The sequence below is a fragment of the Drosophila albomicans genome, chromosome 3 (assembly GCF_009650485.2).
Source record: "Drosophila albomicans strain 15112-1751.03 chromosome 3, ASM965048v2, whole genome shotgun sequence".
Classification (NCBI taxonomy): Eukaryota; Metazoa; Arthropoda; class Insecta; order Diptera; family Drosophilidae; genus Drosophila; species Drosophila albomicans.
The window spans coordinates 47,065,059-47,078,924 of NC_047629.2; the positions used below are offsets into that span (position 1 = coordinate 47,065,059).

General features: G+C 35.0%; 2 protein-coding genes across 3 annotated transcripts; one reads left to right on the plus strand and one right to left on the minus strand.

The window, feature by feature from the left end:
- Positions 1 to 1,368: 1,368 nt before the first annotated feature.
- LOC117568122 (adenine phosphoribosyltransferase) lies at positions 1,369 to 2,405 on the minus strand. The gene is made up of 3 exons (XM_034248527.2): positions 2,208 to 2,405; positions 1,831 to 2,068; positions 1,369 to 1,775 (listed from the first exon to the last, which is right to left on the minus strand). Exons 1-3 carry the CDS (start codon positions 2,297 to 2,299, stop codon positions 1,560 to 1,562), a joined length of 546 nt encoding a protein of 181 aa, XP_034104418.1. The 5' UTR covers positions 2,300 to 2,405; the 3' UTR covers positions 1,369 to 1,559.
- A 929-nt stretch (positions 2,406 to 3,334) lies between these two features.
- On the plus strand, positions 3,335 to 12,411 carry LOC117571289 (LHFPL tetraspan subfamily member 3 protein). Of its 2 annotated transcripts, none has more exons than XM_034253359.2 (6): positions 3,335 to 3,546; positions 10,687 to 10,866; positions 10,936 to 11,069; positions 11,129 to 11,255; positions 11,517 to 11,759; positions 11,821 to 12,411. In XM_034253359.2, exons 2-6 carry the CDS (start codon positions 10,725 to 10,727, stop codon positions 11,970 to 11,972), a joined length of 798 nt encoding a protein of 265 aa, XP_034109250.1. In that variant the 5' UTR covers positions 3,335 to 3,546; positions 10,687 to 10,724; the 3' UTR covers positions 11,973 to 12,411. The 2 variants fall into 2 exon arrangements, with proteins under 2 accessions (XP_034109250.1, XP_034109249.1); XM_034253358.2 differs by having other exon boundaries at positions 3,336 to 3,546; positions 10,684 to 10,866.
- Positions 12,412 to 13,866: the final 1,455 nt, after the last annotated feature.

Sequence of the window (13,866 nt, forward strand, 5' to 3'; positions counted from 1 at the left end):
CAGCAACAGAAGCAGAAGGAAAACACATTAAAACCGCAACACACCGTTCCGAGCGACGCACATTTCACGAATGAATTCAAATGCGAAACGAAATGAGCACAGGCTGAAACAAACACATACAAACACACACACACACATAGACAGACTTTGGCCTCCCTCTGATTCTGATTCGACTGTCAGTTTCAGTTTCTATTTTGTTGTTGCTATTGCTGAGAGAGCACGCGAGAGAGTCGCGCGGTCTGAGTCTGGTCTTTAGATTTGTTTATCGGTGAGAATATCCACAGCACGCAGTGCAAACATTTTTGTTTATAGCTGAGCAAAAGACAAGGCCGGCAACAAAACAACAGCAAATTGCGATGAGCACAGAGCGACACATATGTATCCAAATGGTCGCAGAGAGAGACGCGGCGAGAGAGAGCGAGAGTACAATGTTTGTGGTTTAGGGTTGTTTTTGGAGCACATTGGGTTACCATGGGGAGCACATAAAGTTGCGCATAATGTATGTCATAAAAAATGAATTTTAAATGAATGAGTTCAAATGATTTATCACATAACAATGCTAAAGAAATATTATTATTATCAATAATATTTGACATTTAAGCTTAATAAAATAGATGAATATATAAAAGTAAAATAAAGTTAAAAAAAATGTCTTTTCTTTGTAGTTATTGTAAATCTCTGATTCTAGACTTTCTACACTAGAATTTAATTCTAAGCTGTAGACAATGATGTAAACAAACAAAAGTAAACACATAAACAATCACATATTTTTCAGTGGAAAAGCTATTACTCAACTTTGAACAACTTTTTCATTCTCATTTTAGAGCACTTTATTTATGAGCAAATATTTACATTTCTCATATGGATGTTTTGGATTTTAATTTGACCTTTTCTACTCAAAAAGTTTAATGAAACTATAGGTAAACAAAATAAAGAAGAGAATATAAAAAATTTGTTGGTATAAACTTTATAAACAATTATAATAAATTTAAATGAATGTGGAGAATTGTAAGAAGAATAAAGCACAAATGAATAATAATAAATAATGTTTTTTCGTTTAACTCATTAATAACAAATTATTCAGTTTAAAAGAATTTGCAAAATAATTGTATATGACTTAAATAGTGTAAGAGAAAATAATGCACAAATAAAAAATAATAATTGTACAATTGTTTCCATGAAATTGGTTTGTAAAGTAGTTCCAGTTGTTAATTTTCTATTCAAATAGTACAATATATGAATAATTATATAATTGTACTATTAAATTGGTTTCGTAAAGTGCTTTCTAATTAAGTTGGTAATATATATATTATTTCGAGTACTACACAAATTTTAAAACATAAATATAATCGTTACGCTTCTAATTCTGTATAAAAATATAAATTCTTTTATTTGCACTATTCTTTTGTTTGGACAACCTGTTAAAATATGCTTATAAGAATTTCCATTATTACAGTATTACAAAATTTAAAATTTTGTTCGATTGAGGTACAAATTTGATGTCTAAATGCAAATGCAAAAGATGTGTCTTTTGATCTTCTTTTCCTTTTGTTAGTTTGTTAGTACTGTATCAAGGAATGTACATTGGAGTCTAGCTTCTTGCGGCCTCCCAGTCCAACCAGCTCTATGACAACCAAACTTTCCAGAACAACGCCTCCAACTTTACGCACCAGGGCTGTGGCAGCCAACAGAGATCCTCCAGTGGCAAGGAGATCATCCACAATAACAACCTTCTGTCCAGGCTTAATAGCAGCACGTTGCAACTCAAACACGTCCTACAACAAATGTTATTTAGCTAAAAATATTTACATTCAATTAGGAAACACTTACAGAGCCGTACTCCAGTTGATACTCGACAGAGATGACCTCACCGGCTAGTTTGCCCTTCTTGCGAATGGGGGCACATCCCACTCCGAGTTCGGTGGCCAGCAGCAGATTGAAGAGAAAGCCACGCGAATCGAGGCCCACAATAAGCTCCACATCGGGGTATTTATCACGAATGTGGCGCACCAGCAAATCACGTAGATAAACACAAGCCTTGCCATCCGTGAGTGCCCCAAATATATCACTGATGGGGAGACAGATAAGAACAGGAACACATGTAATTCAATCGATAAGCTCAACAACAATATTAAGACCATATATCATTAATCAAATAGTACATGTGTTCATCAGCATAGCAATTAGCTGCCGTTGGATTTGCTTACCGAAAGACAATTCCTTTTTTGGGGAAATCAGCATATTCGCCAATTTTCGACTTCACATAATCCAATTTATCTGCGCTGCTTACTTCGGCCATATTTACTATCAATGTTTTTTGTTAATGTTTAAATTTAAAAATAATTTAGAGATTTTGTGCAGCAACTACGTGAGTTGTGATGTATTTTTGGGAACTAAAACTATCAAGTTGAGCAAGAACAGCTGATAACCCCAGCTGATAACCCACAGCTGTTTATCAGGTGTTTGCTGTCAGTGCGATTAATTTGAGTTGTGTTATCGATAACTTGCCGTTGGCGGGCAATTCAAATTGTTCGTGTACGTTCTGCCATGCTTAAGTTGGGTTTTATAGAGTTTTATTAAATTAAAATTAAATGTTATTGAGGTGTTGCATTCAAAAATTTTAGTTATATTAAAATTTGTTAAATAAATACAATAATAAATAGTCATCAATTCTTTTTGCTTTATTCTTTAAATAAAGCCCAAATTTTATTTTTTGTTTTAGATTTGAATTGGGAAATAAAGTAATATAAAGAATTATAAAATATAATATAATTTAGTTTCTTATACATAGTGAAAATGTGATAAATATATTTCTTTGCTTTCATCTCTTGTTTTTAATATTTACTTAGGAATTTGAGCAGCGATGAAAGGAAATGCCAAGCTACTTATTGTTATCCTGCAGGTAAGCGAAACGAACGGAAATCTGTAAACAAACACAAAAGACCTTTGCAGAGAGAGTGAGAGAGGGAGTTAATATGTGAAATTTCTTTGATTATTCAAAGAAAAAGACTCCAAGTGCATTCTGTGCATTTACGTGCATTTATCACAAGGCAACAGCAACATAATTGAAAAGAAATTTCAACAATTTGCGTTGCACTTATCATCGGCTCAGCCAACTGTCACGATTCTGCTCTCTCCAAATATCTTTTTCTCCATTTTGCCACTCTCCACTTCACCTTCCACTCTCTTAGCGTCTATCTCTTTCTGCCCCGCACTTGACAGGTATGTGAAGGTGTTTCGCGAGAGCCGTGAGAGAGCGAGAGCGAGCGAGGTTCAAAGATGGTTGTCTCCCAATGCCAAGCGGATCTTAAGACACGAGAGCCGCAGTTCGGTTTTCAGCGCCAAATGCGACGGTTGACAGCGGATCACGTTCGCGTTTTACTTTTGTGCGGATTCAGTTGAATTTTTGTTAATGGTATTCGCGGTTTTAAACTACTTATGCACAACGCACAACACAAAACAGTAACAACAAAATTGAATAATATTAAACACAAGAAATAAAGAAATATTCAACCGGTTCTCAACGATCAACGTCAAAATAGAATTGTAAGCCACACAAAAAGTTGCTTAAGTTAACTGCAAAAATACAAAAGAAAAAACACAAAGTAAATGTCAGTTAATGTATTGGACAATACGTGGACTCGTAAAGGCGACGACAATCGACTTCCACTTCGACTCTGACTTCGCCCAGTTTTGCGGGTTTTGACATTAAACAAACAGCGAAACGAAAAAATAAAAAAAAATAACAACAGCAACAAAGTTCGTGCAACAAACGAAACGTGGAAAGCAACAACAAAACAACTGCAACAATATTGCAAGCAACATTCACAACCACAAAAACACGCTGACGGACTTACGCACACACACACACACTCATATGCATGTATGCACACACACAGTTAGTTCACATACACAGCTACAACTAGAATGCCATTTAGTGACCATGTTCCCTCTGAAGACGTGCGTTTCAAAAACTGCAACAACAACTGCAGCCAGAACAACAACAACAACTGCAAGCACACAAGCAACAACAACAGTAACGTGAAAAACCAGAAAAGAGGCACAGTTTTTGTTGTAGTTGTTGTTTTTGTTGTTTGAAACGAACGTCTGCGACTGCGCAGAGCCGCTTCTCACCCGAGGCGCCCTAAATGAATGCGACGAGCAAATGGCCGAAATGGGGCGTCTGAAATTGCATAAGTGAAAAGCAAATGCAAATGCAAACAGTGCTAAATAGAGACAGACAACTGAGTGAAAGGCAGAACGAAGTGCTAGAAATGCAAAGCAAATTAATAAACTTGAAACATAACAAGATAAAACAAAACTTAATTAAGTTTAATAATTCAATATTTTCAATATACTCAACCTCTCAATTAATATGCATATTTTAAACGCAGCTTTGCTGAGCTGGCGCCCAACACCCTTTTTAAGCGCATTCCGCTCCTGGCAAAAGGTACAAAAAATTTGCAGAAGAATCTTGGTGTGTGTTTACTATTAGGTATATATGTGTGTGTGTGTGTGTGTGTGTTTGTGTGGGGCCCACATTGCTGTTGTTGTTGTTGGTGATGTTTTCGTCTTTGCTATTTGCCAGCTAGCTTCGGCTTCGACTTCGACTTGTGCTTTTGGAATGTGCGCGCGAGTGTTTGCCAACAACAACATTAAGAGTCGTGATCTAATAAAAAGCAGAGTCACAGTCACAGTCACAGTGGCAGTCACAGTGTCAGTCAAAGTGGCAGTCACAGTGGCAGTCACAATGGCAGTCACAGTGGCAGTCGCAGTCTCTATTTTTTTAAATAGTGATTTAAACCAGACTTCCCACATATCTTTCTATAAAGAAGCCCAGACCTAAATGTTGAATAACTGACCGCAATATTTGCGGGTTGCGGGTTCCGTTGTCGTTGTCGTTGCTAAAAAAGAAATCGTCTGCCAACAAAATAAAAAATATGCAAAAACTCTGATCGAATGGCGAGAAATTTAAACCGAAACCAAAAGGGAACAAAAATGAATTCTATTTGTCTTTCATATTTGCCCTGGCCAAAAGGTGGGATCAGTTTAAAGACATTTCCGCATAATTCTGAAACAAGCTTGTTTTTTACTGTCAGAGGGCAGTCTGTTGGAACAAGTTTGTTGGTGGCACAACAAAAACCAAAAAAAAAACAAAAACAAGAGCCATGTAGTAACTACGAGTATGTTGAATGTGTTAATCAAGCCGCCTTACAAGTTACTTCTTGTTGTTGTTTAAGGTTCCGCTTTGTTGGTCACTCCAAAAAAAGTTTAATAAAAAAAGAGCATGCAATGGAAAACAAACTATAACAAGCCAACAACTAAAGATCGGAACAATGCGGAACTGGGCACAAAAAAAAACACACATTAAGCAGCTATAAAGCGGCAACTATACCGTGCTTAAACGATATTAGCTGAGAAAAGCTGAAAAGCTGAAAAATCTTTAATGTGAAAATGAATAGCTGGCCATCAAAAGCTGGCAGTTGAAAGCCGACATCAGACAGTGTATCCCTCTCTTTCTCTCCCTCTCTCTCTCTGCGTCTGCTGCAGCATGTTATGCCTAATGTGAAATTTATGTTTAAAGTAGAAAGTCCATTGGGCCAACAGACACAAAATGCTGACCAAAGTTAGTTAGTTGGTGGCTTGAAAAGAAAGAAAGCCGCCAGCAAAAAAACAGCAGCAAAAATTGCAGTTGCAGTTGTTTTTTTACAGTTCTTTGGCAAAATGTCTGTCAAATGTTGCAATCCATTTTGGCCACGTTTAAGGTAACAATCATTACCCAACTGACCTTATTTTATGCCATATGCAACTAACTGACTTATGTACAAATATAACACACATATATGTGTGTAGTTAAGTTTCTACATTTCGCTGCTCAAAAATGGCATTTTCAGCATTTTTTGCCAGCATGATGAAAAAAACTCGCTTACGATTGCAACTTCAGCGAGACAGCATTGGAATTGGAATTGTGAGGCCGTCGCCGATGTTATTATTGATGCTAAATCAATGCTGATTTCTGTTTTGTGTCTGAGAGAAACTTTGTATAACAACACTTTACCACATCAACACAACACAACATATCAGCAACGTCAACAACGGATGTAGATACAACATCGCATCTCTTCCATCTCAGCAGCTCACCCATCTGTTCATCTTGAGATCACAGCAATAGCAACAGCAACAGCAATCGCTGTACTCACTTCAATACCAGTTACAGTACTCACCTCGCTGGTCACTTTCTTTTCTTTCTCTCGCCCGATGATCGATGCGAGTGCCCGAAGAATGCAGTCAAGTACAAATAAATACAAATAATACTCGCGTTCGCCTCTCTGAGCCACTGAGCGTAAAAGTGTTAAATATATGTGTGAAATCGAGGTGATATAAAACTTTAAAATCGGTATTCGATGTCAGTTAGCTTTGCTTGCAGCTTCCATTTGATAATTGACCTCGAATTAAATACATTTTGAATAATTCTTCTTCATAATTCAGTCAACATATAAGACATATAAACATAATAGTTAATATACTATTTCATAATTCAGTTAGTAAATATAAAGATTATAATCTTTATAACATACTAGAGATAAGCATTATTGTTAATATATTACTTCAGCTAGTTTTTCTGAGTTAGATCAAATGTTAGCTCGAATATTCTTCTTATGATATTGCTATCTTTTAATATTTAGTCTTTGGATTAGACCTTCATAATTCAGTCAGTAAATATAAAGAATATTATGATAAACATTATTGTTAATATACTACTTCAGCTAGTTTTGCTGAATTTGATTAAATTTTAGTTATGTAGACTGTTCCTCTTATGATATCTCTATCTTTTAATCTTTAGTCTTTGGATTAGAGTCATTAAATATAAAGATTATAATCTTTATAACATTTTAGAGGTAAACATTATAGTTAATACACTTTTTCAGTTGGTTGTGCTGAGTTTAATAACATTTTAGTTAGATGACGATGTTGCTGATCTTTACTCTTTGGATTAGGCCTTCATAATTCAGTCTGTCATGACTAAGAATTGTATTTATTTAATAGGATAATAATAATATAAAAAATATATAAATTTCATATCCTCCAAATGAAACTTAAATATTATATTTTTTAAGCTGGTTCTTTTGTGTGCTTTGTTCTAGAGTTGGATACAATTTTAGCAAGAATAGTTACAGTGCTATCTTTAAGCACTTGATTTAAGGTTGTGCTTGAATAGATCCAAATCAAAGAGCATACTATATAGCATAGCATACTATATTTCTAGAATATAGAATACTATTTCTTAGTTCCGTTTATATATTAATTTAATAGTATTTCATAAAGTTTTTGAATGCATTTCGAATATTTAATACAAGGTGGTGCCTTTTACTCTTAACTTTAGGTTGTGCTTTAAGACCAAGAATTTCACACATACATATTTGTATGTATTTAGCTCTTAATTTGTGCTTTAAACCATTCACGAAAAAGAATATATCGTATAATAATCAAATGAAATACTATTTATTTCTAAGATCCGTTTATACTTTAATATTCGCTTACTATTTCGTGTAGTTTTTCATGCTGCTTTGACCTCAAGTTTTAATACAATATCACTTTGAATATTTGGTTTACTTAAGGTTGGAGCTATGGCTTCATAAATCAGTAAACCAAGACAATACATTTTATTTATTACACATTCATAAACAAACACACCTATGCAATATATACGTGTGCATTATGTATTTTAGTAATCATATGCACCACTAACCAAAAAAATTCTCAGGTTAGTTTTTGAACCACATTTCGTAGTTCCGCTTAAAACCTCCATTTTGTACCCCGACGGAAGGAATTCTTTCGTTCAGTGTACGCGGCCCGTGATTAGTCGAGACAGAAACCAGTTAATTGGCTGCTTTAAATTGCAATATGCAATTACAACAAACAGAACATATTTCCCTCTGCTCATATTCACGTTCGGTTTTCATTTAAATTATATGGCAATCATTCGCAGTTTGCAGGAAATTATTATTTGTCTGCGGCTTGTCTGCGTCGAGAGTCGAGACTCTCTCACAATGTATCGCAATTGATGGACAGCAGACTTTGCAGACCCGTTTTTCGTGCTCTACGTGACTCAGACAGAGATATTTGTACTCGAAGTTTTTCCATTGTTATTGATCGAAGGAGCCTTTTGTTGCTCACGTGCCTTAACTTTCAATGTGGGCTATGTGAATATTAATGTGTTGTGTCTATGTTTGTTCGTTCATCGGTCTCTTACTCATTAGCAATCAGATGATAATTGCCTTGGACTTGGCTTGGCTGTTGAGCGTTTTCTTTGGATTTAATTGAGTGTCATTTGCTTTAGTTAAATCAACCCACTTCTGACTCGATTATAATTGTCGGACTTCTCACAGTTAAGCCAAAAATGCAGCCAGTTACGCTTTTACCTTTGTTTTGCTTCCGCCCAAAAAGCAAAAAAAATCTCGATTTAATGAATTACTCAATTACGCATACGCAATGTTGGCTGTGGGAGCAACCAAAGACAAAACAATGCCCCCCAAAAATACAAGAAAATACACTTGCATTTCCAAGTCAACCTTTTGTTTTCACGTTTCACGTTGTCAGTTTTCATTTCGAGTCGTTTTTTTTGGTTTTGGTTTTTTGGTTGCCCATCTGCAAATACAATGAATTTGAAATTGAACTGAAATTTGCCACACTTTCAAAATATGAAAAACATGTTTATTGATAGGTAAAGCTAAAGCTAAGCCTCACTTGCTCAGTTGGTTTTGCCAGTTTTTTTTTTTTTTTGCTTTTGCCATGAATCACAGTTAAAATTAGACAGTCTTAAGATTTGTCGACTGTCTGTTTGGAGTCTCTCTCCCTCTCTCTCTCTCTCTCTCTCTCTCTCTCTCTCTTTGGTTTGTGAAATTATATTTTGTTGTTTTTGCATAACGTCTTTTGCTCTCTGTTCATTGATTTATATTTATTGTTGTCTCGTTTATCATTATCATTTCAGTTCGAAGCAAAGCATAGCATAGAATTAGCGGTGAAAATTAAGCAATATGCGAAAGAAAGGTTGTTTACAATTATCTATTCCATTTACATAAGTTAGTCAATGCTGTAAGCATTTAACATTTAACTAAAAGCCAATGCTAAACACATGCGAGTTTTCAATAAAAGTGAAGGGGAAAACGAATTCAAATATTTAATTATATGAAAATTAGGTTTGAAAACAAACAGCAAAAAACAAAAAGGAAAAGTCGAAAACTCATTTGCAAAAAGACATTCTCTAAGTGGAGTTTATTTATTGAAAGCTGATGCAAAGCGAATTGATTTTATATCTGATTTCAATTTTAATATTTTATGACATTTTCTTTTCATTTATAATTGCATATTTTTTGATATTTTAATTTTTAATAGTCTTTATGATTCCTTAATATTTGGAAGCCATCAGATACAAATTGTAAAAATAATTTGAAAAATAGTTTTGTATGGGAAAAAAAACCTACTTACTAAGGATTTTAATTTTCTTTGGCTGACAATCTGGTATATTTTGCACTCTATGGTATATTTTAAATTTACTATATCAATATACCAAATATACCATTTGGTATATTTTTAGAATTTTTGTGGTATATTAATTTGATATATTATATTTTGAAAAAGTTTCTGCACTGTTTTGCTTTTATTAAAAAATGGGTAGAGGGTATCTCACAGTCGAGCACACTTCTGTACACACACGACTACAGCTTCCTTATTTGTTTGACATTTTCTTTTAACATAAAAAAAACATATTAATTGACGTTTATTTTTAATTTAAAATTACATATTTAATGGCATTATCTTTCAAGTTCATTTAATATCCAATTACAATTTTATGACGAATTTTATTTAGGTTTATATGTTATATTTTATTTTATTTTTAAATTATTTTTCATATTTTAAGATATTTTTTTGAATCAGTCTTTTTAAATATTTTACGAAAGTTTCTTTTCAATTTCTTATGACATATAAAAATCGAAACATGCCAAAATTTGTAGTTCCAATTATAATTTGTTAAACGATTACTCAAAATAATAAACGAGGTCAGCAAATTGAGGACTGAAGACTGGACAATTATTAATACGATTACAAACTGAAGTGACTGACAAAATTAATTGAATTTTAAAATATATTTATTATTTTGAAATTTTAAAATGTTATATAGTTTTTTGAATTTCTGATTTATTTTATGACATATTTTATGAAGTTTTGTAGTTAATCTTATATTTTGTAATACTTTGTTTTCATTTTCAATTACATATTTTTTGAAATTTCTTGTTAGCTATTTTATAACATTTTCTTTAATGTCTACCTTCATATTTAATAATACTTTCTTTTAATTTAAAATAACATATTTTAAGATGTTTCCTTTAATTTCAAATCACATATTATTTATAATTTTCATTTAGTTACTTATATAATAATACTATTCGAGTTTGAACAGTGCAAAATTTGTAACATTGGCTAAAATAACAAACGAGGTCAGCAAACTGCAAACTGAAGACTGAAGACTGTCAAATATTAATACGATTACAAACTGAAAAAATGACTGACACAAATGAAATACTCTTAACATATTTGCTATTATAACAGCCGTCATCATTATTAAATTTTTACTTAAATTAATGCTTGACGTTTACGTTTTTTTCTTCTTCATCCAAATAGCAGACAATAAAGAAGACAAAAGGCACATAAAACCAATCGTAATGGGCACTAAAATCGAGTACGTCGATACGACACATTTATACGCTTCGAAATACATTCGAAACTCAAAAGCAATCGGAGTTCTTTGGGCGATCTTCACAATTTGCTATGCGATCATTGGAATTGTGGCATTTGTGACACCAGGTTAGTCTCAGCTTAAAACGGTTTTGGTTTGAGTTTTTTATATATTTTTGTTGTTCTCCTCTTTTTTAGAGTGGATTGGAGATCCGGATAGCGACAGCGCAGGTCGTTTGGGTCTTTGGCAGCAATGTCAACGCGATGAGATCTTTGACAATTGCCGACGTCGCTGGGAGAACATTTTGGCAGTGCCAACATTTTCATTCCAGGTGAGTTCTAAATAATATCTTTAATCTCTATAAATCATGTATGTTCTACTCCCATTTAGTTGGCCACTTTCTTTATGATTGGAGCCGTTGGTTTGGCCTTGCTCACCATATTCTTTTTGGTCTGTTTGCTGTTTATGAAGTCAACGCGCGTCTTTCACATTTGCGGCTGGATGCAGATCATATCAGGTATAAAATATAGTCAAAGATAATGGAATGTATGCTATAGTAAGACTATACTTTAGCTGAATATTCTATAGTCTTTGGTATAACTCTTAACGGAAGTCTCTACGTATACGTGATATTCACTTTGACTTGACTTTGAGCACGTTTTGTTGTTAATCACAATCGCCATGGCTAAATTCCATTTTGAATTCTTGTACTTCGATCAGCATTTGTCACGTAACTGCTTTTAATCTAACCTTTGTTGTTTCCCTTTCTCCTCTTTAGCTCTTTGCATGATTGTGGCATGTGCCGCATTTCCTTTTGGCTGGAACTCTGATGACTTCCGCAAGATTTGCGGACCAGAGGCGAATCGATTTGAGTTGGGGCTTTGCGGCATTCGTTGGGCATATCCATTGGCCATTATTGGCTGCATTGATGGCGTTGTCTTAGCCACGTTGGCCTTCATTTTGGCCACGCGTCACGTGCGACTTCAGCCTGATCCCATTTATCAGAACTCGCTCTACAAAGGTGAGTTTCCAGCATTAACTAACATATTTGGCCAGCTAAGCTAATTAATTTTTAATTGCAGGTGAAATCAATAACGCGTATCTAACGGATGCCATCAGCTTAGCTGGTTCACGCAAGTCGAATCCTCACATAACTGGCTTGAATCTGCAGCCCATTTTGCTGGTGGCGCCACCTAACGAGGACAGCATCTCACAGTTTTCGCGCTACCACTGAGATTACCTTGCCTCTAGCGCATTTTCAACGAACTAACGCAACTCGATCGACTTGGGTTGTTGTCCGCGCTAAAGTTGAAAAGTTCCCGCGCACTGACTGCGTTGAGTTGGGCTTTTTTTGAACGAACTGGCTTAGCGAAGACACAAACCAGCAAGTGCGTGGGATTTTCGTTAAATGTTGAAATTGCTGTTGGCTGTTACAATTTTTAAAAACGTGTGAAGCTGATTGTATTTGTATGTTTGTGTGCGTGTTAAAGTTAGACTGAATGATGAATGATAATAATTAAACTAATTTAAAAATATATGTGTGTATACTAGCTTGTGCCTAAATTGAAATGTTAAGTGTGTAAGAAATGATCGCTGCCTGTAATATATCTATGCCCATAAATATAATGATGTACAAAATATATACCTTTTACTATATATACCGAACATAAAATGAATGTTTTTTCGACCGCAGGCACAATTTGTTCAACAGCCTCAATTATGCCATCATCATTACGCTATAAAACATGAACAAGGTCAGCACAACTTTTTCTGGCGCACTTGGACAAATAACGAAAATCAAATTATGCTCAACATTTTGGGCCACTAACTTCCATCTCCATCGCCATCTCCATCTCCAGATGGAGCAGACGGCACACATAAAAACCAATAACGGGCAACTTAGCGCCCAATTTGTTTGTGCGCTACCCTCAATAACCATTTGCCACATACTTTTCCAATAAAGTATTTACAGCAAACTTTGTGCTGCCAATTGAAATATTCCGCTGCGCTCAAAGATGAAATCAAATAGAAGAAAAGCAAAAAATACTAAAAGTGAGGCACTTCCACGTAGCAATCGCTTTCTGTCTCTCTCTGTCTCTTGCTCTCTCTCTCTCTTTGTGTGTGTTTTTGGCTGGGCACGTTTTAATATTCTTGTATAATTCATAAGCAATTCCATCAACGCTTACAAATGCGGCCTAAGTGGCCAACCAGCTGTCGCCAAGCTCAAGACGCCGAAGCCCAACAAACGCCCTTCATCGTGGCATTTTATTTACTTCAGCCATTTCTTTCGGCACCCAAAAACTTCCCCCACTTTGGTGCAACATATGGCCAACGCTGCTTTCTGGCCTATTTCGACACGCATTGACTACGTGGCCAACCCTCCTCCATTTCCGTAAAAGGAATGAAGATCTCGCTGTGTCTCTTGGTTGCGCTGTGATTTTTTGATGTGCCAATTGTTTTTATTCGATTTTATGGCGCGCCATAAATGAATTTTTAACTTTTTGAGGTTTGAGCTTGCATCCTCAATGCGTGCAACATGTGCCGCAAATATGTTGCCGCTTATTAGTTTATCACTTGGCCGTTTTATGCGTTTCCAAGTGTGCGTGAAAATGGAGGGGGGAAATGGGGGAAAACAACACACATAGAAGAGCTATTATGTTGTTGGTGTAATTACAAGTGCTGGACATCATTTGACCTTTAACGCTCAAAGCTTAACGTTGATTGCCAAGAGCAAAGCGAATCTGCCACTCGCTTCGAATTTTTTTTGCAACATTCACAACAAAGTCAAAGGGTCGGGAGGCAGGAAAATGAATTGCGCCTTTAAGGTTTTCGTTTAAGTGAAATGTCAGTAACAGAAATTGAATCGAAAATTGTAAAATTGGTTTTGTATAAACATTTTTGCCAAATGAAATGAAATGAAAATGCTTTTGTTATAGCTGGTAAGAAGAACCAAAAGAGAAGAGAAGAGAATTGAGGCTGTTACTGCTACTACCAATCCCAATCCCAATTCCAAAATCCCAATAAGGATGAAGTCCAATTCTCATTCCATTTCCAAGTCGAATTCCGTTGCTTCTGTTATTTCTTTTTTGTATGCTTCCTCTCTTGACTTTTGAGCATTGAAAACATCA

Excerpts from the sequence above, each read along its gene's own strand:
- LOC117568122 (XM_034248527.2), bottom strand. The coding sequence starts at position 2,299 with ATGGCCGAAGTAAGCAGCGCAGATAAATTGGATTATGTGAAGTCGAAA. Across the intron at positions 2,069-2,207 it reads AAAAAAGGAATTGTCTTTCG|TGATATATTTGGGGCACTCA; the intron begins GTAAGCAAATCC and ends TCTCCCCATCAG. Across the intron at positions 1,776-1,830 it reads ATCAACTGGAGTACGGCTCT|GACGTGTTTGAGTTGCAACG; the intron begins GTAAGTGTTTCC and ends CATTTGTTGTAG.
- LOC117571289 (XM_034253359.2), top strand. The coding sequence starts at position 10,725 with ATGGGCACTAAAATCGAGTACGTCGATACGACACATTTATACGCTTCG. Across the intron at positions 10,867-10,935 it reads TGTGGCATTTGTGACACCAG|AGTGGATTGGAGATCCGGAT; the intron begins GTTAGTCTCAGC and ends CCTCTTTTTTAG. Across the intron at positions 11,256-11,516 it reads CTGGATGCAGATCATATCAG|CTCTTTGCATGATTGTGGCA; the intron begins GTATAAAATATA and ends TCTCCTCTTTAG.